Source organism: Protomyctophum bolini (genome assembly GCF_963924005.1).
Source record: "Protomyctophum bolini genome assembly, chromosome: 10".
In the NCBI taxonomy this organism is placed as follows: Eukaryota; Metazoa; Chordata; class Actinopteri; order Myctophiformes; family Myctophidae; genus Protomyctophum; species Protomyctophum bolini.
In genome coordinates this window covers 30412765-30438003 of record NC_137871.1, presented here as the reverse complement: position 1 = coordinate 30438003, position 25239 = coordinate 30412765, and the positions used below count along the sequence as shown (strand labels likewise).

At 43.9% G+C, this 25239-nt stretch overlaps 2 protein-coding genes across 5 annotated transcripts in view; one reads left to right on the top strand and one right to left on the bottom strand.

Moving 5' to 3' along the window:
* Positions 1 to 962: 962 nt before the first annotated feature.
* LOC308322255 (uncharacterized protein) lies at positions 963 to 17618 on the top strand (the record flags this gene model as incomplete). The annotated part of the gene is made up of 9 exons (XM_080773451.1): positions 963 to 1058; positions 4076 to 4255; positions 5511 to 5699; positions 7939 to 8115; positions 8992 to 9133; positions 10532 to 11115; positions 12540 to 12681; positions 16372 to 16576; positions 17156 to 17618. 9 exons carry the CDS (start codon positions 963 to 965, stop codon positions 17616 to 17618), a joined length of 2178 nt encoding a protein of 725 aa, XP_080629577.1.
* A 62-nt stretch (positions 17619 to 17680) lies between these two features.
* The window catches only part of drp2 (dystrophin related protein 2), a 187770-nt gene continuing 180211 nt past the window's right edge, over positions 17681 to 25239 (bottom strand). For all 4 annotated transcript variants that reach the window (XM_080773866.1, XM_080773869.1, XM_080773868.1 and 1 more), the window contains 2 exons: positions 25143 to 25223; positions 17681 to 22651 (listed from right to left, as the gene is read on the bottom strand). In XM_080773866.1, the coding sequence (XP_080629992.1) occupies positions 22632 to 22651; positions 25143 to 25223 (101 nt within the window). In that variant the 3' untranslated portion in view covers positions 17681 to 22631. The remainder of the gene's footprint in view (positions 22652 to 25142; positions 25224 to 25239) is intronic.

The window sequence follows — 25239 nt, the reverse complement described above, 5'->3', positions numbered from 1 at the left end:
GATGCTACACATAGCCACACCTCCAAGGAGCTTGAAGACAGTCAATTAATGGAAGCAGCTGTGCAGTGTGTGTTTGTAATGTTCAGTTTTACATTGTAGAGTCTTCTAGTGTCTATAGGGCACGGGTTGCCCCGTGACAGACCACTTCACCACTTTTCAACCTATAATAGGTCCTCACTAATCATGAAAAAATGGCGCACATTTCTTTCTACTCAGTCTGTGTCTCATAGGAGGGCTGTGGGCAGTTCAGAAACCGTCTTCCAGTGACATCGATGGGGAATACAAGCTAATAGAAACGGCAGGCTTTCTAGTTCGGGTAAGTTGCAATGCGAAAATGGAAGCCATCGTTCTCACGATAATGAAAATCTAAACATTTTTAAAAGAAAATCTGCCTAATGATGATGTCACTGGAAGACGGTTTCTAAACTGCCCACAGCCCTCCTATGAGACACAGGCTGAGTAGAAAACAATCGTGCCATTTTATCATGATTATTAGTGAGGACCTATTATATGAAGATAGGTTGAAAAGTGGTGAAGTGGTCCTTTAACATATGGACCTCAGCACAGCAGGACAATATTGTCATGGATGTCATGCCAACAGATTAGGCCTACTCTCATTCCTTCCAGAAGCATCTTGTTCTGGAGAGATCTGGGCCTTTCTCATATCCTGCAGTGTGCAACTGGTCATCCCAGCCTTTCTGCAGAGATTAGCCCTTTCAATCTCGAAAAGGGAGGCGAGGGATTAGCGCCACAGATTAAAGTGGCCATCTCCAAACCCTGGCTAATCCTGCCATCTGTCAGAGAGCAGCCAGCCAGGACTACACTAGGTTAATTAGTAAACCAGAGACACACCACAAAATATCCAAAACACTGTATTGTCTAGCAGTGCACATCAAGAGCCAGCCTGCAGAGTAACCCCAAAGGATCCAGGTGAATTCATCCACCTCCACGCCAGGGAAGAAATGGAGGAGACCTATCTCGTCAATTACCCAGGAGTCAAAAAGAAGATTATTTCTGGAGGCACGGGGCCAATACCACATTTTCCACCTGGGGCCAAGGTATGAGAGAACTACATTTATGGAGGAGAGAATGCTACCACCTCAAAATTGCTCTATAAGCGGTAAACAAACTGAATTAGAATGTGATCAACCAAACCGCAACATTTTGGCAGTGCGCGTTTCTCCTAATGCTCTGATCTGTGGTGCATAACCGTGCCTGTGTGACATGTTTCCATTTCCTCGGGTTTCATATACTGCCAGATGGCTCAAATAGTTTATACGTCAATGCCTATGTATGTAATTGTACATAACGTTTGTCTAGTAGTTATGTATTATGCTTGTCTAAAGAGAAAAGGGTGGCTTTATAGCTATCCTTGCCTACATATATACATACCGTAGTTACAACTATATATCTAACAAAATGAACATTTGTGTGATTTGTAAGCTAGTTTTTCCAAGTTGCAATGTGACAGCTCTGTTTACTAATTTCTTTATTCAACTTAATAACGTACCCTGTGTACATTTCTTAGTTTTAATTGCTTTATTTGACACTTATTTTGGCAATGTAGATATACATAGGCTTTGTTTTCTTATGCCAATAAAGTGCCTTTGAATAAAACTGAATTTAATAGGATACATTGGCCCATATGCATAGATGTGTGGGCTGTATGTTTTCAGTGGTAAAATAAACATCTCCTCAAATAGGCTACAATTAGGGCACTACTTAGGCTTACTTGAGTATTTAAAATTTCGCGAACACCCATGTCTTTATAATTTGCTTATATTGCTGTGTAATTATAGTTATAAGAACTCAAACTATAACAATAACCATGACACATTATAAAGCACTCTATAATGACTTATACAGTCAAGTAGGCTAGCAATGTAATCTGCTTATAAATCAGTATCATTACAGTTATAAGCAATCATAAGTACTCATAAAGAAATCATAACACATAAGTCTCTTAACAACTCATAAGGTCAAGTATCATAATGCTTCATACTTGTCCCTCAGCGACTTTTGCTTTTGGTCAGGATTGTAGACGTGTAGGCAGAAACTTTGTACTTTCATTCAATGCCATTTATTTTACTTTAAAGCACCAAATGGCCACTTAGCGACATACTACTGTATAATGCATTATAACAGTGATTATACTGCTATTAACGGGCTGGAAAAAGATTTTAGTGTAGTTATTTCCAGGTGTGGATATAAGTATGGAAATACGACAAATTGGTATAGAAAAATGTATTATTTTCTTCATAAGAAAACAATAATTGTCTGGCTGCATACATTGTCATGTCCATGGATAATAATAAATTAGGCTTCACAGACGGCGCAAACATTTAATTATTTTGAATATGTATATAGTTTTTAATACAGGGAAATAATGAGTAAGACGGTAAGACGGTAAGACCGTTTCAGTTGATTTACTTATTTATAATTGTCTCCACCACGTCAAAGTCATGGGGAGAGAGTATGTTTTGTACCGGTCGGTTCGTCTGTCCAGGCCCGGATTAACAACGGAATTTACTGGAGCTTAAGCTCCAGGGCCTGCATCTTGCAGGGCCCTGTGCGAGAGTACTTCACATAATTACAGCTGTTTAATTGCTTCCGTCAAAACCGTATTCATAGGTCACCGATTTCAATGTAACACAACACAGGAACCCCAGCTAAATTGCTTTTTTTGACAGTACACCTACAGATTTTGTCCAAACATCACGCAAATCTGTAGCCTACACTGTATCTCTATATAGTCATTAAACGAAACGGGAAAATCTTTCATACTCCATCCCGTTTACATTTTTCCTACTCCACCCTGATTGGCTTCCAAATCGATTTGCAGGAGTGCTCCATTTTGAACAACATGCCTCAATATCAAATCATGAACACAGCATGCAATTTCCATGACATTTTGCATGCAAATTCACACTAGGCAGAGGAAGAAATGCCACTTGAAAATGTTCAAATCAGCCTCATGCCGGCACTACAACTGGCCGAGTCACGTCTTTATGAATATAATGCAATAAAGTAATATATATTATTTTGAAATGAGTCTGGATAACGAGTGATTTTGGTGCTTTTCGTTTTGTTTATATACTTTTGTTATGTTCACAATTCTGAACGCAGTAATGCACTGTGGAATCTCTACTATACTTATATAGCCTTACTGGGTTAATTTCCACACTTCCCAGGAGCTCTTACTTGATCCCTTTGAACTTCAAAGGGGTTGTCAAACACGTTCTGTGCTCGTTAGTGCATCTTACCCCGAGGGCTCTATTACAACCACCGGGCGTCCGTCAGCGTCATCGTCAGTGCAGGAAATGTTTCCTTTATAGTTGAGTTTAAAAATATCTGTTCTTATTTTTGTACCACTGCCTTTGCCACTGTTATGCTCTTTGTTATTGTCCTATTGTTTTAACTGCATGCCAGTTTTAATGCCGTTTTGTTTTACTTATGTTTTGTTATTTTTTCTGCACTGTAAAGCACTTTGAGCTGCATTTATGTATGAAAGGTGCTATATAAATAAAGTGTATTATTATTATTATAATCAGTGAAGGGTGCTCTACTGCCGACGGTTGCGTTTGGAAGGCGTCTGGACGGTGTCACCCATTCACAGCTGGTACATTTTTTTGACGCCGTCCAAACGCAGCGCAACGCAACACACTCAGTGGAGCCCCGGCTTAAGACAGCAATCACTTTGGTATAGCTGTCAGAGAGGGCAGGGAGGAGGGGGGGGGGGGGGTGGGTATCTGCAGATTTTACCCAGTATCGTTTGAAAGGGATCAATTAAGAGCTTGCAGCGAGCTCACCCGCCCCCGGGCAGATGACATCATTTTTCCGGGAAAAGTGACCCATTTACAGTTCAATTGAAAACATATTTTACATAATTAGAAATTTCATGAAGTGGATGTTGTGAATCTTTTGCCAGTCAATAATTATATCCAATTCTACTTATATTAAAAAAATTACACAGTATTAAGTAAGAGATCTTACACCACTGATCTTACACCACTCATTTAATTAATCTTTGCTTTCTCTCCTCCTTCCCTCCCTACCATGTATGTTCCATCCCAAGATTGTGTTCCATTTCCAGACTCTGTTGGACAACTTTGAGCGGACGGTCATTGACGACAGTCGTTTGGCCAAGAGGCCGGCTGAGATCTTCATGGGAAAGATGTTTAAGATGGAGGTTTGGGAGACCCTGCTCACCTCCATGAGAGTCGACGAGGTAGCGGAATTCTGGTGTGATGCCATTGTGAGTTCAGCTACAGTACACTCGGATACATTCGGATATTATATTGTCATTCACACTCTCCGGGGCCTTAAATGAGTCCCTGTGAGACAGTGTGAGTGCGTAGGGTGGGCAGGCTGGGGGTTGCTCTTCATATTGTCGCTGTCGGCAGAAACTATAGTATAGGGCAGGCCTATAGGCCTATCTCCATATTTTGCCGTCGAGCATAAACCTTGTATCATATTTCTACTCTTGAATGTTTTTCAAGACCTGAGACCGATTCTACAAATGCCTTTTAAATCAGTAGTTCTCACACTTTCAAGATTTTGGAGTGGTGCAGCCACTCCTAGGAACAGCAAACCTATGTCCCTCCCTATGTCTGTCTGTCTGTCTGTCTGTATGTCCGTATGTATGTTTAGGGTACCAACAGGGGCACTGTTGCACCACTCACTTCAGACAGGTCCAATTTCTCAAAGAAATTGCCAAAATATCTGATATACAAGTTTGCAGTGTGGCACCAAGTGACACGCTGTGAGCTTGTATATGCTATTTTTGAATAGCCAATGCTAAAATCAAAAATGACATGGATGCTTTCCTGGTTTTAATTACATAAATTAATGCTGTAGTTCGTCATACTTCTGTGTCATACAAAAGTAGAAAAAGTTGTCGATCTGTAAGCCCATAAATAACACATTGCATTACGACACGTGAGCTTGTAGATCTTTTGTGGGAAAGTGGTCGAGTCTGTTTGTGGGTTTTATACATTTTTAACCAATTAAAAGTATTAACAAAAGCTTATGACTAAATAACCACTGGATACATTGAAACACAGGTTCATTTTTTCCCCATTTCCTGAAAAGCAACGGTTTTGGAAATACAAGGTTTCCGCCCAACAGCGACGATATATCAAACAGCCTCTGGTGGCCTTCCACACTTCAGCTATTAATAAACACAAATGGGATAATGTTATTGAGAAGAAGTGCAGTTATTTGTCCTTCTGGAAAAAGATGAATATCTACAAGTAAAATTACAGCAACTTTTGTAGGCTGGTGTTGGCCACAGCAAGCCAGCTGCTTAAGTGCATAGATGAGTCATCAGTGTTATAAGAATGATAATAATAATATTAATAGCTCAGGTTTATACAGCGCTTTTTAAAATCGCTACAAGGAAAGGAAAAAAAAACGATAAAAAGTTAAACATGGGTTAGGGAGACAATTAACCTAATTAGGCCTCAACTGGGAATAAAGGCTATCCTGAAGAGATGTGTTTTTTTCCCCAGCACACCGGGTTGTACCCCATCGTGTCAAAGGGAATGCGTCTTATTGCCCAAGGGAAGGACCCTCTGGAGGGCCAGAGGCACATGTGTGGCATGGGCAACATGTTCAACTACCACTCCACTGGCTACCCCGAGCTGGACGAGATCATGAGAACTCCCCAGCCGCTCATCTTCATCATGGAATTGGTGCAGGTAAGTTCCCTGAAGCAGATGCTGCTTACTAAAGGAAGATGAGAGAGCAGAGGCCTCCAACTTCTGCCATTATTCTTGGGTGTTATTTTCCATTTAAAAGGCAGTGTAAGTAATTTATTCAGGTATAGTGTTGAATATAGTAATCATTGCCATATACAGTAGTGTTTGTACAGTCTCTCCACTGTCTCCAGCCCTTCGGTAAACAGAAAATGCAATTTTATACTAATTTTATCCAATCAGGAGAGGGACCTCTCACGGGATTCAGGATAAACAAGTGAAATTGGAAGTGATGACACAAAGAAATTGGCAACCCACCTGAAAATGTATTTTTACTGTTAAAGATCTGGAGACACAGGGAGACCGCTGTTGCTGAACAAACAATCTATTGCAACTACTATCAGAATATGATATGTTTAGTTTTAACCAAAATATATCACTTCCCTACCTTTTAAACAAAAACAAAATACATCTAAAACATAAATACAATACCATTGGCTGGCATAACAGAGGAGACAGCACTGAGCACGTAGTTCATTTTGTTACTGAACAAACACTAGGCCTATATAGCAATGATTATCACAAAATAGAGCTTTAAACTTTCAACAATTTAGTTTAAACCAAATAATAACACTTACCCTACCTTTAACTGTCACGGTTCGAGTCAAGACAGTGTAGGAGGACCCAAGTGCAAGATGAGAGGCAGAGGCTCAGTCCAAATGAAGATATATATTATACCAAGCCCGATGAGTAGGCAGTCAAAACACAGAACAAGGAGTACAGAGGGAAACACTAAACTGGGAAAACTAGGGGATCTGAAATACAGGGCAAACAAGGAACAAGGTAGGCTACTATAACGAATACTCACAGTGACAAATAATAATGAACCAACAGAGAACTGAAAACACAAGGGCATATAAATAGACATGGACTAACAGACACAGGTGAAATACAACAGACAAATCAACACAGGGATTGGCTGGGAGAGTAACAGGACACAGGTGGGGAACGCTACACTAATCACAGGGTTAGACAAGGCAGGTAAACATGGGCAACACAGGAAACCAAGAGACACTAGATACTACAAAATAAAAGGTAAAAGTACACAAAAGTAAAACCCAAAACAAGGAACATAGGGAAACACATCAGGGTGACAGAACAGGTCACGGATCATGACATTAAACACTACTAGACCTGTACGTGCCCGTCGCAGTCGGCCACCGGCCTACTTGGGAACGATGCAACTTGGGAACCTAATGATACGTTGTCATAGCACACGTTTTAACTGGAGATCTGTGTATGTGCCTGTGCCCACTGGCAGAGCCTGATTGGTTGAGCCTCAATTGGCTGAGGCAGAGACTGGAAATTGCACAGGTGAAAGGAGTTGGCCTCATTAGGCCCACTGGCAGAGCCTGGCCCAGGTGAAAGGAGTTGGCCTCATTAGGCCGACTGGCAGAGCCTGACCAGAGCCTTTTGTGGTGGTTCTGGAGAACTGTGGGTCCGACCTACTCGATGGAACGCGTGTGTCGAATGTGAAGTCGGTGGGGCAAACGGTTCTCGAGTTACGTGCATTACACACACACACACGCACACACGCACGCGGAGACGTGGCGCATTTATAGTAGGATGTCTTCTCTGACTGAATAGCAAATACATATCTTAAGTGAAAGAGACGGATGGAAATTAAGTCCAAGGTGGAGCAAGCACTTCCAGCATATTCGAGTTGACAGTTGCTGGACAAAAATACGTATAATGCAAGAGACGAAAAGTCTTGCACAGTGCACATATAGTCCCAGGAGAATGCTTTGAGGACAAAGGACAACATTTCACCCCATGTTGATCCTCATCCGGTCTTATAAGGCAAATACATATCTGAGTGAAAGAGACAGATACACACAAAAATCTATAGATAAAGTCTGCACGCAGAACCAATTATCCACTGAAAAGCCAGGCAATCCTTTTCCTAAGGGCAACTGAAAACAACATCACAGACAAAAACCCTGTGCACCATTCTGAATGGATACATATTTACTGCAGGTGGTAACCCGCCAGGGGGTCGAGCAAACAGCAGCACGTACACATTTATAAGCAAGGCTTTCTCTAATGCTCTAGTTCTGTTGCATGAATTGAAATAACAAAGTCCTTTGTACCCATGGTTCATGACCCATGGCCCATCCTTACGTCAGTGGAGTTTAGGATTCGCATTCTTGCTCCAACTAACTCATGCCCCTGTTGCTCTCAGGTGGGAGACCCCATGTCCTATAAGCGCGAGTCGTGGATGATGGAAAAGGACGAGAAGCTTGTGGAGGTTCCTAAACTGCACATGCAGGGCAACTCTCTGGTCAAGCTGGGTCAATTTGAAGAGGCTGCCAGCAGGTACAAGGAGGCAGTCCTGCTGCTGAAGACCGTTCAGTCCAAGGTGAGTAGATGACGACATGAGAGGTGGATGAAGGGAAAGGGAGGAACCTCTTTCCTTGGTGTTTCGCCCAAGGAAAGACACACACACACACACACACACACACACACACACACACACACACACACGCACACACACACACACACACACACACACACACACACACACACACACACACACACACACACACACACACACACACACACAGCTGCTGAGGGTGCAAGACTATTGTGATGACATGCAAAACATGCCCCAAGGACAAAATTAAACAATAAATATTTCAGTTATGTGTACTGTTCACAGGGTAGTATAAATGTTATGGTTATATCATGGCGAGGAAGGAGAGCAGTAAAGAACTCCTCTGCTACCGAGTGCTAACCACCAAGGATGGATGGGGATGGCAAGGTGTGGAGGTGGTGCGGATATTTGGCAACCTTCATAAATATACAGTAGTTTTTAGTGGCTTCCAGATAGAGGCGTACCAAGTACCAAATATCAATGCCAGTTTTGCCTTCCCGAGAATACATCAACTGAAGTATTCAAAATATTACTGACAAAATGAAATAGGCTATCATGTGATAAATTCCGTGGTATCGTTAAGTCGTCGATACTGATACCAGCATTCTTTAGGCAGTATCGGCAGGTGCTTTTCCGATACTGCCATCGGAACAACTCTACTTTCCATCCTTCACTGTCCTCAGGCTGCTTCGGTCATCATGTCCTTCCATTCTTATGTAATGAGACTCAAATTAAAACTTTTGTGTGAGGCAGATGCCAAGCGATGTGCAGCCTCTGATCTCTAATCACTCCTTTGTGTGTGCGTGTGTGTGTGTGTGTGTGTGTGTGTGTGTGTGTGTGTGTGTGCGCGTGCATGTGTAGGAGATGCTAGGTGATATAGACTACATCAATTTAGGCCGTATGATCGTCCCCCTGGAGTTAAATTACTGCCAGTGCATGATGGAGCTGGAGGAGTATTACGACGTCATAGAGCACACCACCGAACTACTGGAGAAAAACAAAGGTATATAAGTGGCCCTGGGGTCTCCTGTTTAGCTTTTAGCATGCATGTTTGCAATCCTCTGCGCGCAGTATGTATTTGATTCTCTGTGCCTCCGTCTTGCTCTCCAGTTTTATACATTCTGGTGGGCGTGGGTGGTTGGTTGGTGTTCTGTCTTTCTGTGTGTGAGAAAAGAGTATGTAAGCTTGTGTGTGAGGCACACTCCAAGCATCAGTGGTCCAGGGTGTACAGTGGTCCCCGCCATACCGCCCAGCCCTCTTAATGATGCTTATGGAAATTATACTTCCCTCAACGCCCGTCTGACAGATCACTCATTACCACCACCCTTCCTTCTTCAATTCGATCTCACTCCCTCTATTCATGTGGGATCCTTTACGTCACCGGTGTAGGGTCAGTTTAGAGCTGGCCCAGTCTAACTTCGAAGAGATGCTAATTTGCCCAGTCAATCATGGGTATATACTGTACAGACTTTATCCTTCCACTCGCCTGCTTTACGTATACTGTACAGACTTTATCCTTCCACTTGCCTGCTTTACGTATACTGTACAGACTTTATCCTTCCACTCGCCTGCTTTACGTATACTGTACAGACTTTATCCTTCCACTCGCCCCCAATTGTGTTCAGTCCTCCTCCTCGTTTACTCCTGTCCTCTCCCACCCTCCCCTCTCCCCTTTGTTCTGTTCATCCCTTGCTGTCATCCCGACCTAACCTCCTTGTCTCTTATCAGTATGAATCAGCCACTCTGTTACTTTACCCTTCCCTCCGACTCCGAGCCAATCCTTCCCTTAGGAAAATCGCCTGATGGCGTCTTGCTGCATCGTCCCCGTTGACACCAGGGGCTATGAAGAAATCTCTTTGAAGGTTGGCAGACTGAAGACTTGAATGTAGTGAAATTAAACAGAGGAAGAGAGAGAGAGAGAGAGAGATAGAGAGGGAGAGAGAGACGGAAAGGGAGAGATTGATAGAGACAGCAAGAGAGAACAGAGAGAGACATCAATTGAGATAATCTAACCACCCACTCGAGCCCACTCCCCCTGGGATTTTAGGTATTACATTGTACCTGTGTGCGCACGTGTGTGTGTGTGTGTGTGTGTGTGTGTGTGTGTGTGTGTGTGTGTGTGTGTGTGTGTGTGTGAGGTTTTCTCTGACATGTTCTGCGCTGATAAGAAAACACAGTAATTGGTGATGTATGGTGCACACAATGGCCCAGAATGATGTACGTACTGCATGTGTACAAATGGCCTTCTGGGTGACGGTACGTCTAAAATCTAGATGTACTGTTTCCATCTAGATTCTAGATTGATTTGCCAGAAGGGACGTTATCTGAATCTCGTTCAGATAACGGGCTTCATTATTCAACGTGTCCATCTTAGACATTAATGATCTCTCTCTCATCTCAGACTGCGTGAAGGCGTACTACAAGAGGGCAAAGGCCCACGCAGCGGTGTGGAGCGAACGGGAGGCCAGGAGGGACTTCCACATGGTGGCCAGCCTGGACGCCACTCTGGCAGGCCTCGTCCGCAGGGAGCTCCAGGTTCTGAGCGACCGCATGAAAGAGAAGTACTGGGAGGAGAAAGAAGCCTACTGGAACAAACTGGAAGGAAAAAAGACTGAGGAGGAGGAGGAGGAGGAGGAGGAGGCGGCGAAAGACGAGAACAAAGAGAAGAAGCAAAGCGACACCAACGGCGAAGGCGAATCTGAGCTCTCAGCCGACAAAGGAAGAAATGATCAGGAAGAGGCAGCGGAGGTCAAAACGAGCAAGACAGCGGCTAACAACGCGGAGGCCGACGGCGCCGACACCCAGCTGCAGACGGAGAAGAAGAGCGCTCCGGTTGAGACGGAGGGGAAGGACTGGCAGCAGATGTTACGGCTGGTCATGTTCCTGCAGGACGAGGGCACGTTCCTCATGAAGGAGCAGCGCTACGAGGAGGCGTCCGTCAAGTTCAAGGAGGCCATGGAGTATGTGGACTTCCTTCAGTACAAGGTCAGTGTCACTCACATCTATCGTTCTGTTCCAGCATTAACCCATTTAGACCTGATAAATCATGACAGTTTTCTGAAATACCCGTGTTTCCGTATCAGTGGTGCTCAATATTTCATGTCAAGGAACCCAAAAATTATATGTAATTGGCTACCGAGCCCCATCTGAAAATACATTGTTCCCGGAAACCCTCAGAAGCAAAGATTTTAAGATTTGCACTACATTTTGGAAATGGGACATTCTGCAATATGAATACTTTTACTTTTAGTACTTTAAGTACATTTTGATGCCGATACTTTTGTACTTTTACTCAAGTACATTTTCAATTCCGTACTTTTACTTGTAACAAAGTAGTTATAAATTGCAGTATTGGTACTTTTACTTAAGTAGTACTTTTTCCACCATTGCCTCTTTTGGTGGCATATGGGCCTTGATATGATTGATCCAGAAACTAATCCAGAAACAAATTGCGTGAAATGACTGTTTATGAATCCATTCCACATTGATAAATGGATTGATTACCCATTTATAGTAGCATAACCGTCATGATGCAGCTTTACTCTGCATGGGAAAGCTACAATCATCCATCCCCCTTTATTTTTTTAAGTGAACAGTGCAGCCTTGGCATTGTAGGTATGCCGTCAAAACTGGTGAGGAGAGAGAGAGAGAGCTAAAAATAAGCCACCCTGGGAGATTTCACTGTGACAGTGCTCGCCCAAGCATCTCTCTCTATCTCTAGCTGTGTCTTTTTACACTCCGCTCCTCGCCTCCCCCCTCGGCTGCCTCGCACCTTTACTTAACATGCACAAACCCATTCTCACTCCCCGGCTCTGTCCATCATAACTTCTGTGTACTGCATGGTCGCCTTCTACGCTCTCTATGGGCTCCGCCCTCCTCCAATATCTCACTTTTCCCGCTCATCTCGCCATGACTCCCCATAAAGATCCGACTCCCCAAGTCATCCATACACAGAGCTGGCTGAATAGAGTGTTGCGGTCCCGCACCCTTTCATGACGACGATAGGCCCAGGAAATAATTCCCCATGCATTTTTCCCAGACATTTCAAAATGTATTTGAAGATCTGTAAGCCGCAGATCGTGACTGCGATGATCATAGCAGCTGGAACTAATTATAACCATCAATTCGTTGAGTTGTAGCTGTTTCCATTTAGAGTGCAGTGCATGTTTTGTTTTTTCTATTTTAGTTGTCTTGTACATTGGAAATTGTACAAATAATATAAATATATATATTCTTTTCATATTGTTTTTTATTGTTCCCTCTCTGCTACTCCCCCCTGCCTCCACAAACACGTGGCAGACTCAGTTTTAGGCTCAGACTCAGTTCATTTGCATTCTACAATAAACCAATCAGTCAATCAATCCCTTTCGTCGGTCATCCCCTTCCCGGGCCGTGTGTGCGTTCAGGAGGTGGAACACCAGGGTGAGGACTGGGTGTCCTTGGAGAAGGTGCGTCTTCCCGTAACTCTGAACCTCAGCCAGTGCATGTTGGAGCTGCACGAGTACCAGACAGTGGTGGAGCTCAACAACAAGCTGCTCAAGGCCCATAAAGGTAAGTTAACTATAACTAGAAATAATTTAGTCTGGCAGCCCGCCAGAACCGTAGCCTACGTTTTCTATGATTTATATTCTTTAATCCATGTTTTGATCCGATCGAATCAGACAGTGTAAGTGGGACAGTGGCTGCGGCCATTTTGAAGATGCACGCGCATCCACTTGCACTCTATGGGCCTGATTCATTAAAAAGAAATCCGCCACCGTTACACTGTGGTGGAAACAGATATCGTATTTATCCGTCCGATCAAGCTACGTTGAGATGACGTGTTATTCAGAGAGCGGTGTGTACCACAGGTGCGCTGGCGTATCGCAGGTGTATGTCATACTGAATGCAGTGGGTGCAAAGTGATCGGAAAAGCACCCGACAACCTCATTTGCATTGATCCACGCCCCATATCGCACCATAAAAGGCTTCAAGCATGACTCAGCAGACAGCAGTTTGGTCTGTCAAAAAAAGAAAAAAGGCTTTGCAGCCGCAGACTATGCGGCTTCACAGCCGCGGTCAATGCATGAATATAGCCCGCACTCTATTAATATGTCCACAACGGTGCGTGCTCCGCTGCTGAAACAATATAATTATAATTTATTTAATTAAGTTCGGGACCAAGGCGGGTGCTGCACTCATACCTTTGCACTTTGCAGTCAGAGGTAAAACATAGGCTATCCTATCCGATATTTAAAATATCGGATATATGTCAATGCAAAAGTCGTCTTTTGAGAGAGAGAGAGAGAGAGAGAGAGAGAGAGAGAGAGAGAGAGAGAGGGAGGGGGGCATGGCTTGCGCGATAAAGAACAGTAGGCTACAAGCCTATACATTCATAAGTGAATAATTGGGATCCTCTTGTCTGAAGAATTTAAGAAATTATAATCCAGTGAGTTTAGCCAGTGAGTTAAACTATTCTGTGTGTGGCATCCATGCATGTGATCAATATCAATACATGATTATAAAGTCTGTCCTTCATATTTGCAAGCACGGGAGCAGCGCATGTGGAGCTGCGGAGCGGACCGTTGCCCCGTCGGCTAGAATGCTGTCGGAAAAAAGGCCGCCTCCCAGGCTAATGTGGTCTTCTATTTTTTATACAGGGCTATAGCCCATTCATTTTCCAATGTGAATCGGATCGGCAGCACGCTGCTGTCTGCCCACCCCACACACACACACACACACACACACACACACACACTGCACACACACACACACACACACACACACACACACACACACCGACCGACAGTCAACTGACTCAAGGAGCTCCGTAACAAAACAATTTCAATAGGCCTGCCGCCTACTGCAGGCATTACTACACTAAACAATGTTGGATTCGTAGTGCAGAATGCAGATAAGCCTATGTGTTCTTATTATAATTGTGAGGTTTTTTTTTAACATGCGCGAGAGCCGATCTACAAGCTCACAACGCGTTGCACTGCGAGTAGAAAGCTGTCAAGTGAGAAGCGCAATCGCGCATGCTATAGTAATATCCTAATGAATAAATAAAAAGGTGTCGGGCTTGCAGGGGCAGTTTCTGTATGGGGAAATGCATGCATTTAGGCATACAAGTGCACTCAGCTTTTATTATATAGGCTATCATTTATTTTGTGCTGATCGACCAATATGTCATGGGGACACATGCCTACATATTTTATCTGAGATTTGGGAACAATTTATTGATTCAGCATGAAGACTAAAGCCTTCTGAATAAATCTCACGTGTATGCTTCCGCAAATGTCTCCCGTCTGGGCCGTCTCCGCCACCTAAAGACGTCCCGTGGGAATTGACGGAGTTTCCGACCAACGTACGTGAGCGTCAAGTTCACGGCCATTTCCATGAATTCCAAATTAATGTGGGAAATCCACGTAAATGCCTTTCCGCTAGCTTCACGTCATGTTATCACCGTAAACGCCGTTGTGAATCAGGCCCTATGTGCTGCTTTCAATGGCCTGTATCTCCAAATCGGCGCAATGAATGTCGTTTCTGGTGAAAACAAGGTTTTTCAACGGCCGACAGCAGGCACTGTGATAGGTTACCTGCGGTCGGGTTTTTTCTGCAGTGAGCGAGAGAACAACCGGTCAAGACAGCACAGTGACCACACACAGCATTATGTCATCGTAACACCCGGTTACGGATATTTGGGTTCTAAGGGTGCAAGCAGAAAACCTTGGCAATGCGCGATCAATAGATCCTGGCGGCCATTGTGTGGAGTTATTGATCTAGGAAATGGTATGCGTTGTGAACCGTTTTCTTTTGCGTTTTGCCTGATATACTGTCACTTGTTCAACACAAAAATTCATGCTGCAACAAAGAAAACAAAGAAACATTGTCAGACCGCCTCTGACCTTCCCCTGGTACGCATGGACATGTTATTTTGGTGGGGGTGTTTTTATTTTCACAGCTGAATTATTTATTGTCAAGGCTGAAGTGAATTGGACATACTGGCAGTCCTTCACCCCCAATTGACCTTTCCTCTCGCTCATATGCCTTGTATTTGTTTCCAGTTGACTTTGTTAGTCTATTATTTAGACCTGCTAGCGGCGTTGCGACTAAGGATGACACTGTCAGTTCATCCAAGTATGAACGGTGAAGCCCATAGCATATAGCACCAGGAAGTTGTACATGCACAAATTTGGGCATGTACAACTTCCTGGTCTCAACTGTGCATGTTTCTTTCCTTCCATGGAGCAACATGGCGTCGCCCGTACGGTCTGAGCGTCTCGTCCTCTTTAGACAGTCCTTGATGTACTCCAGGAAGTAAGTGAGCCCAGTGTCCATGACATCAGAGACACTGGGCTCACTTCTGAAATCTAAAATATCTAAAACCACATATTACACACTTAAAGACCCCCAGGAAAGTTTCCCTTTAAAGATGTGTCGGGATTTTTTCCCACACTAAAACATGATCATCAGGTATTATTATATTATATAATGCCTGTCCAATTCTCCATGAGTAGCTGTCTGTCTGCCTGTCTATGAGTAGCTGTCTGACTGCCTGCCTGTCCAATTCTCCATGAGTAGCTGTCTGTCTGCCTGTCTATGAGTAGCTGTCTGCCTGCCTGCCAGCCAGCAAGTTGGTTAACAGAAAATAAATTGTTATGGCTGAGTAAAATAAAATACAATAAACACAATTTGCCTGAAAATAGATTACCCAGCTATGACCTTTTTCATGAAAAAAAATGAGTAGTGATATGGCTGACTGAGTAAAATAAAACAATCTACCTGAAAATAGATAGCTATAACTGAAGAGCAATTTCCGCAATTTCCGCAATTACCATTTCCGCAATTTCCTCAATTTCCATTTCCGCAATTTCCTCAATTTCCATTTCCGCAATTTCCTCAATTTCCATTTCCGCAATTTCCATAATTTCCATTTCCGCAATTTCCGCAATTTCCATTTCCGCATTTCCGCAATTTCCATTTCCACCATTTCCGCAATTACAATTTCTGCAATTTCCATTTCCAATTTTCTGAAGATGGCCATGGATCGTTTCAAACCACTTTGATCTGGTTGGATGACTAGTTAGCCAGACTCATGGGGCCTTTATAGACTCTTTTGTTTTTCCATTCCCACCAATACTTTAATTTACTCTTATTATTATTATTATTATTATTATTATTATTATATATTATTATATTATTTTCATTTGGCTCCCCAGCATGTCTTTAATATCTGCATCTTCTATTCCAACTCCACAGGTAACTTTAAGGCCGTGTATCAGCGGGCACGAGCGCATTCAGCCTTGTGCAACGAAGACGAAGCTCGGCGGGACTTCCTGAAGGCAGAGCATTTGGACCCCAAGTTCAAAGCCGTCTGCCGCCAGGAGCTGAAGAAGCTGGGGGAGCACATCCGCTCCAGGCACAGCCGAGAGAAGAAGACTTACTCTGATGTAATCCAGGAGAGGTGGGGACCCGGCGGTCTCAAGACCAAGGCACCCGCTGTAAAGGCAAATAAAACTGTTCAGTTTGCACAGAGAGCCGGGGATGCTGCCACAAAGCTGCCAGCCACTGCTGAGAGAGAAGGAACCTTTGATGCAGGCAGAGGGGAGGAGAGTAAGACCGAGGAGGAGTGTAGGGGGGCGAGCGGAGAGAAAGTAGAGAGTGGACAGAAAGTAGAGAGTGGACAGACAGTAGAGACAGTAGAGAGTGGACAGACAGTAGAGAGTGGACAGACAGTAGAGAGTGGACAGACAGTAGAGACAGTAGAGAGTGGACAGACAGTAGAGACAGTAGAGAGTGGACAGACAGTAGAGAGTGGACAGACAGTAGAGAGTGGACAGACAGTAGAGACAGTAGAGAGTGGACAGACAGTAGAGAGTGGACAGACAGTAGAGAGTGGACAGACAGTAGAGAGTGGACAGAAAGCAGAGAGTGGACAGACAGTAGAGAGTGGACAGACAATAGAGAGTGGACAGACAGTAGAGAGTGGACAGAAAGCAGAGAGTGGACAGAAAGCAGAGAGTGTGGTGTTCTTGGGGGACAGGCAGGCCATGCCAGATGAAGATAGCGGTTCAGCACCAGCCAGCGCAGGCAAAGATAAAGCAGAGAACACTAGATCAGGGTCCTGTAAGGGCACAAAGAAGATCAAATGCCAATCAACTCCTACACAGGGCCAGAGCCAGGAAAGAACAGGGAGAAACAAATCCACCAATGATGGTCAGTCAGGAAACGGTGGCACCGGTTCAGAATCGGCCAATAGGTGGCAATTATTTGCTGCTGACCCAAAGGCCGCAGGGGAGGCAGAGGATGGAGAGAGATTAGCGAAGCAGGGAGACAGACCTAGCACTGAGCAGGGAGAGCCGGGCCACGTCGTGCATGGAGGTAGTGACGCTGAAGTGAAGGGCAGCGATAAAGACGCAGCCCGGGTGGCCAAGCCTCTGTTCACAACGGGGAATATCGATTCTCCCGCGAGCAAGACCAAACGTAAATCCAAGAAGAAAAAATAATATGACACCTTGTTTGTTTTTTATGTTTTTATTAATAAATCCACAGAGGGATCTCTCTGGAGGAACATAAAAAGCACAGGCAGACATTGGATATGCCAAATACAAAGTTTTTATTTCTGTACACAAAGTAGAATAGAAAGCAGCCAGTAACCCACTTATGTCTGGAAAAAAGCCTTTCATCAGAAAATAATCATTTTCATACAGATTAAAAACTCCATAGATAAAGACAGAAAGGTGTTCTGTGTGTGAAAATGTTGTAGCAAAAAACGAAATCATTAGAGATGAGCAACAAACGCATAGTTGATTAATGAGGTATATTAAATAGTGATTAAAAAGTGACACCTCATTGCCACAGCAAATGAGCATTCTGCAGTGAAGTATATATATGTGTGTGTGTGTGTGTGTGTGTGTGTGTGTGTGTGTGTGTGCATGCGTGTGTGCTATGAATGTAATGCATGTGTGTTCATGCATGTGTGAATGTAGGTTAGCGTTAGAACAGACTCATCTAAACCAAGTCAGAGGGTAAGTGACTCATTGCCCTGCGATGACAACAAACAAGCGCACTCGTTTGTGTGTCCTGGCACATGATACAGTACAGAGGCCTGTGACGCACGCACGCACGCACGCACGCACGCACACACACACACACACACACAGTAAAGAAGAAGGCTGTGTTTCAAGGGGCATAGAAAATAGAGATCCCCATAGAGATGTCTCCTCTGCACCGACTGCTGGGGCTCTCCAGACAGATTCTCTACAATCACAGCTCCAGTCACACTACAGAGAGCAGCGTACGTGTGTATTTATCTCTGTGTGTGTGTGTGTGTGTGTGTGTGTGGGGTGGAGGGGAACTGGGAGGCAGTGGGAAATACAGAGAGCCAGCCACAGAGCTGATAGCGACCTACCCTACCCCCCACACTTTATACAGGTACAGTACATCATGTGGATGTCTCTATGATGATCCCATAAGCAGTGATGAGAGGTGTGGACAGAGAAGACCTTTGGTTTGGATGTCCGCCGAGGGGCCACCTGGTACGATCACGTTCTCTGCACCTCTCTGCTATTTTTTCCTATCCGCCTCTCCTCTGGACCAATCTCAAAATGGCCTAAAAATAAGTAAAGACGAGTGTCAACGTGCGAACCACCCTATAGGGAGCATTTTCTCATCTTTTCCATGCCATCTGTCGGTCTTGCATCACGCCGCACACCCACGGCGCACTGAGAAAGCAACGAGCGTGTGGAGGAACCACAGGTGCCAATCAAGGAGAGGCTGATTACTAATTGTGTGGCATGTATGAAAGACAATAAAGAGACGTGTCTGACTATGGCTTCTCTTTGTTCTAAGTTCTGAGATCTCAAGTGGGCGTCAACAGATGTTCGCAATCGCAGATAATGACCATGTTTGTCTGCTATGCAGCTGCAAGCTTATATGTATTTATACCTACCCGTACGAGAGGGTTGTGTGCCGTAAATAGCCGATCTACAAGCTAGAGCGTAAAGTAAGCAGCATCAGTGTGCGGGGGTTTAGGGGGGCGTTAGTGGGCGTAGGGACAGTGGGGTCTCTGGGGAGTGTCTGAGTGCAAACTCTGTGCTCTCTTGCTTCCCATATGGTTATTAGCATTCCCATTACGAACAGAGTGCCACCTTCACGTCTGGAAGAACCTGTGCTGCCACGTCCTTGGGGATGGTTCCCTAGCAACTGTATCACAACTAACAGTCAGTGAGCAGTGTGGAGGATGATACCAACTATGTGTGAGTGTGTGCAGTGGAGTTTAGGTGATTATAATAATGAAGGCTGGCTGCAAGGTTAGCATGTCTTAACTATACATGAACTCTAGCGTCCCTATTTTGGGCATATCATAAACTGATATTCGGCAGAAATATTGTGCCACGTTGAGCTTGTAGATTGCCTATTTTCGGTGAAGAGGTTTAGTCTAGGGACAAAAAATGAGGGGGAACAATATAGACCCTGCCCCGGTCAACATATATTATAAGGTAGATTAAGGTAAATTAAGTGTGTAAGAGTTAATGACTGCATAGTGCATCCGTGGGACTTGAACGCCATACGATTAAAGCACGGATTAGCTCACTTTTCTTTTTAGAGACCTTTTGTTTTAGAAAATCTGCTGTGGCAAGCACATCAACGTGGACCCCCCATGCTCATATACAAAAGAAACCTGCCTGACGGGGTAAATGGAGTCTTTTCTTCTCTTGCCTTTCAGCACTGTGGTTTCACTCACCAAAGCCTTCTTTGCCCTGACCCTTTCTAACCATTTCTGACAGGTGTCGAGGTCTGGCCATCAGCTGGAAAACCCTGTGGTTGTTTTTTCACCCAGTCATCTTTCTGACTCAGACTGCAGGGAGTGGGGAAAAAACAAAACACTTCAGTGTGTGTTCACAATCACATGCATGCTTTGAAATTACTGTGCAGTCAGTACTTGGAGCAGTGCCGTCTCTACAGGGGGGCATTGGGGTGCATTGCCCCCCCCAGATTGGACTTTGCGCCCCTCCAGTCCAGATTGGCTAGTAGTATCCTACCCTACCAATATTTTTCTATGTTTTACAAATGTTAAATCTGTAGCCTAAGTTCTTCATTATTATTATAAATATATATATGTTTAAATTAATTGAATATTTAACAGAAATACAAGGTCATATACAGTATGCAGAAGACATTATAATGCTCAACATATTTTGTTTGTTGTTGGTGTTGTAGCCCTTTTCAACGCATCACTTTGTTAATAGGCGAGTATTTGTTATACATAGGGGGGTTTGAAAAATGAAGTGCCCCCTTTGGAAAAACGTATGCCCCCCTACTGATTTGTGGCTGGAGACCGCACTGACTTGGAGGCTCATCTGAAGCAGAGCCATCTAATAGAAGAGTTGCGATATTGAGGGGGCAGAAAACAGCCCGGTCACGTGGTTCATGTACTTGCGCGAGCCCATAGACTCCAATGAATTCCGTATGCTCAATAGAAGTCTATGTAGGAGTGGACTGGCCCCATGAAGTGAACGGAGTTTGCGTAACTCTTGTCATCTGAAGCTGTGTGGAATGCCATATGGGAAAGGTCTTCAGAAGTAATCTGTAAAAACATGGGGGCTCCATATTTGGGCATACATTGTATGTCCCCGTATACACCCATACTGGACATCGATACAGACAAAGGCTGAGCCAGCTGATAGACAGATAGACAGCTGAGCCCTTCGGCGTCAGTCGTAAAAAAAACCCCATTGACATCAGCAGTTATCTACAACTCAATACCACACGGTATAATAATCAGTGTTAATTTAACACAAGTACATTTTTGTCCATTTGTACATGCTCAGCGTTATCCTGGCTGCCACAACAAATTCGCGATTCTGAAGTGTCCTTGGCTTTTAATAGAAGAATAGATTAATGTTTTTTTATATAAAGAATGTGACCCGGGCATGAAGCTTGTTTTGACCACAGGTCTCCTTGCGAAAAGCAAAAAGCAATTAAGTGAGGGGAGAAAAAAACCAGTTCAGGCATTCAGTGGTGTGTTATTCGAAATGTGCAAAATAACTCCTGTTCATTTTAAACGTAGGCCCGGCATGTAGGAGGATGAGATTATAGGATGAATATATAGCACCACACCATCATTATGCCGCTATATATCCTCTCTTTAATTTGTACCCCTGCCTGTAGTGCTTGGAATTTGGAGAGAGAGAGAAAGAGAGACGGAGAGTCTCAGCCTGGCATAGCTCGGATGCTCCAGGGCAGTGTCCCCATCACAGAGGGTCCCCATCACAGAACACTAAGAGCCCGCAGTGGCCGGCCGTCTTGTACACTGACATTTATCGGCATACGAGAACCCACTGAGCTACAGTACAAATTGGCCCTACGCTGAGACCCGTGCCTCTGAGGCCTGTGAGCCAAGGAGCCGCAAAATCACCACTGGTGCTTCTCTTCATCTCCACAGATGTGCATGAGAGTACATATTGACACTGTGTGCAGTACACTGGGTTATGTGAGGTATTGATCGTGCAGAGAACATAATAGTGTATTAGGCTGTGCGTGTGGTGTGTGTGTGTGTGTGTGTGTGAGGGGGTGCTGCTTACAGAGTGTGTGTCCGTATCTGTACTGTATGCACATGTGCATGTGTTTCTACGCGTGCTCGTGCTCAATTGAGACAATGAGGTGAATGACAGGCAGTTTCCAAAGATTAGAGAGGATGTGCGTGCGTGCGTGCGTGTGTGTGTTTGTGGAGGCGCTGTGCTAGCGGGGCACTTTGGCTGTCTTAAATAAATAACAGTTTTAACTGATGATGTGTCAGTCCCACAGAGGAAATAAGCTTGGCTGTGGGTCCCGTCGAATCCCTGACAATCTGCATTGCTCTGCATACCCAAGCAACAAGCGGAATACAGTAAATGCAGTTAATGCCGGTGAGCTCAGCTAGAACACTGCTCTTACTCATGTAAAAAACTAAAACAAAACAAGAATGCAAGAATGATAAAATGTTCAAAACAAAAACAATTCACAGACACACTCCAGTTACTGGCATTCTGACAGAACAACGGGGTATGCTTCTCATTCCGTTTTGCATTGTTAAAAGTCCTTTTCATGGAAGGTCCAATTTTGTGCTGTGTACGGATATAAAGCTTCTCACCTCGAGACAACTACAGACGCTGGTTAGCACAGTGTCTTGGCTGGGCACTACATTTGTCATTTAACTTTAGCCTCTCCCTGACGGGCTGCTAATGTTAGTCATATTTGGCTGGTTAAGACATTGTCAGGCTGTGCCGCTATAAGGTTAACCAAGTTAGCTATAGCTAGCACCGCCTAGCCAAACGGCCGTTAGTGTTATCCTTCAGCTGTTTGCATTAAAAAGGCCATTAGTGCACAGAGTTCCAGTTCAGAGCTGGGTCTGGGTAAGTCAGCTACTGTAGTGGTTATAGAGCCTGGTGTGCTGTGGCATTGACCTCAGCCATACGGAGCCCCTGCCATCAGGTCCCCCAGCAGGCATCACTCTGCTCGTCAGGGAACACCTGGAGTTAGATGAGCGACGTGGCGCCTAAAAGGAAAGGGAGCAGAAAAAAGAAAAATATAAAGAAATACCATATATATATATATCCCCCCCCTCCATTACACAGACATGGTTGCAAAACTTTCAGTAGAATAGAATGTGTTGTGTTGTACACATTATATATATCTTTAATAATATCTAACTGTTGTGTATCCCAGTTCCATGATAATGTGCTTTCTTTTTTGTTTTTATTGTATTGTGCTTTTAATTTACCTTTCTAGTTTGTTCTACTTTATTTGTATACATTTATGACACATCTTTATGTGAAAACAATAAAATATTATTAAAAAATATATAATAGGGTCAGATGTGTAGTTAAGGTGCCAATGGGAGGGGGCTTCGATGTGTTAAATATATTTAACGCAATGTAAACGTTTTAAAATACCTTAATTTCAATCTTCGATCTCTAGTACACTGTGGTGGATATACTGTATAGCCAACCACGTATTCAAGTGAGCTAGTGATTGGTCATCACTCACCCAACACAGCTGAAGTGCCCTTGAGCAAGGCACTGAACCCCCAACTGCTCCAGTGGAGCTGCTTAGTGGCCAACAGTATAAGACTGTTTGTACTGGTCAGCTTTAGGTGTGTGTGTCTGTCTGTGTTTCTATGTGCAGGCCGGGCGTTGCTGAAAATGAGCACAGCTACTACCCTGGGTAAATAAAGGAGAGAAAAAAAGGCCAGCTGTATGCTGTGATTGCGCCCAGGGTAGCCTCCGTGGATTTGTCTATAGGTCGTCCTCAGACGAGCCCTCTGTCGTCGCTTCCAGTCATCCTGGTTCTCCATACATCTTTGTGCTTTGCACTCCTTCAAATTCTTATTCAAATAAATAAATAAATGCTGTTGCTACGTATATGAGACACAGAGGTGTATGTGACACAGAGTCAGGTCTACATGGGTTCATGTGTGTTGTTCCCACAGCACCCATAGAGCGCCGAAGTCCTGACGTCACTCGCTCGTCCCCTCGATTCCCCTGGTTCATGGAAGTAATTTCTCTATGGAGAATAACGTTTCATATAAGCATATATGGTCCAAAAATAAACAAACTGTCGTGGCATTATTGACTGTATCGTTTGCGACAGTCAGTCACTCATATATGATACAGTCTGTTTCTAGCGAAAATCTAACTAATTAAGCTACAGTAACAATAGCGTTTTCTCTCAGTCCGTTGATTCTTCATATTCATAGTGAAGCGGCCGGGATGACATGTTTATTTTTCAAACAGTTCTTATATGAGGCGATCTAAAATTCCCCTGTTACATAATCGGTGATTGTATTTATATATATATATATTATAGTATACATGGTAATACGGTTATTTGTCAGTCACATGCTGTTGCATTGTATAGAGTGCTGATTGAAGTTCTCAGTCACAGGTCTGGCTGATGCTGTGGAGCTCGGAGGCGGAGAACTATCCACCTTCCACCTCGTCACAGTGAGACCTGAGAGCCAGCCTGTGGAAGACTACTTAAGCGCAGCTGTGATGTGAGCTCATTGGCATTGTGACTCAGTCAGTCATACTGAGAACACATTGTCCAGGGGAGCTGTGAAGCTAAACCTTTGTAAAAGCATACACCAGGGCCTCTACAGGTGTGGAAGGCCCTGAGTGTTTATATGTCATGTCTGTCTCGCTGTTTGATGTTACAAGTAATTATGCTTACGTTGATCATGATATAACATATCAGTAACAGTCATTCTTTTGTTAGGCATAAGTTAGAGTAGAGAGTTTATAATATAAACTCTCTACAGTAGACTGCAGTAGATTACAAATAATAAGACTATATAAACTTTATATAGTCTTATTATTTGTAACCCTCCTTTTCCTTTTGTTGGCTAGGTTTAGGTAGAGGGTTCTGTTGTTTAGATCAGGTAAAGTCATCTTTTGTTTGTTTCTCTGGGTTGCCCCATACAGCCGTTTTTTTTCTATTATATAATATAAATAACAATGAACTTGAAACTTGTAACTTGTAGCTCGAGTAGAGGGCTCAGCCCCTATATTTGATTTGGTTGGAAACCCAGAAACTATCGTTATTAGTCCATACAGGTTGTCTAGCTAAGAAGGTTATAGATAGCGTATATACTGTATATTACCATATTATATATTTATACTATTGTATTATTTATTGCATGCCTTCTGTCTTGTATTATGAACCTTATTGAAGCACCGTGAATAAACAACAGTTCACTTGCCAGCCTTGTTGCATCCTTTAATAACCTCTAGACATATAAGGGAATGTAACACCCCCTATGGGGATTGCAATGCAAATAAAAAGTACATGAACCCGTGTATTTGTGCCCTCTACCCGATATTGACGTCAGTACGAGTCTGTACAGATTCATGTTGGTAACATGTGCACTCTTTCTGATGTTAAGTGTGTACTGCGTGCAAGATTCTGGTGTAGCACCCGTCTGGAGACTTCTGCCTGCAGGGTTGTATAGAGCTTTTGAAAAAACACTGCAGGGATCCATGGAAGCTTACCTGGCTCTGAAGGGAACACGTTTCTCAGTTGCTCGATCACCTCCTGAAGCTGCAGCACTGTGTCATGCTCCATGTCATCTCCTGTGACACACACACA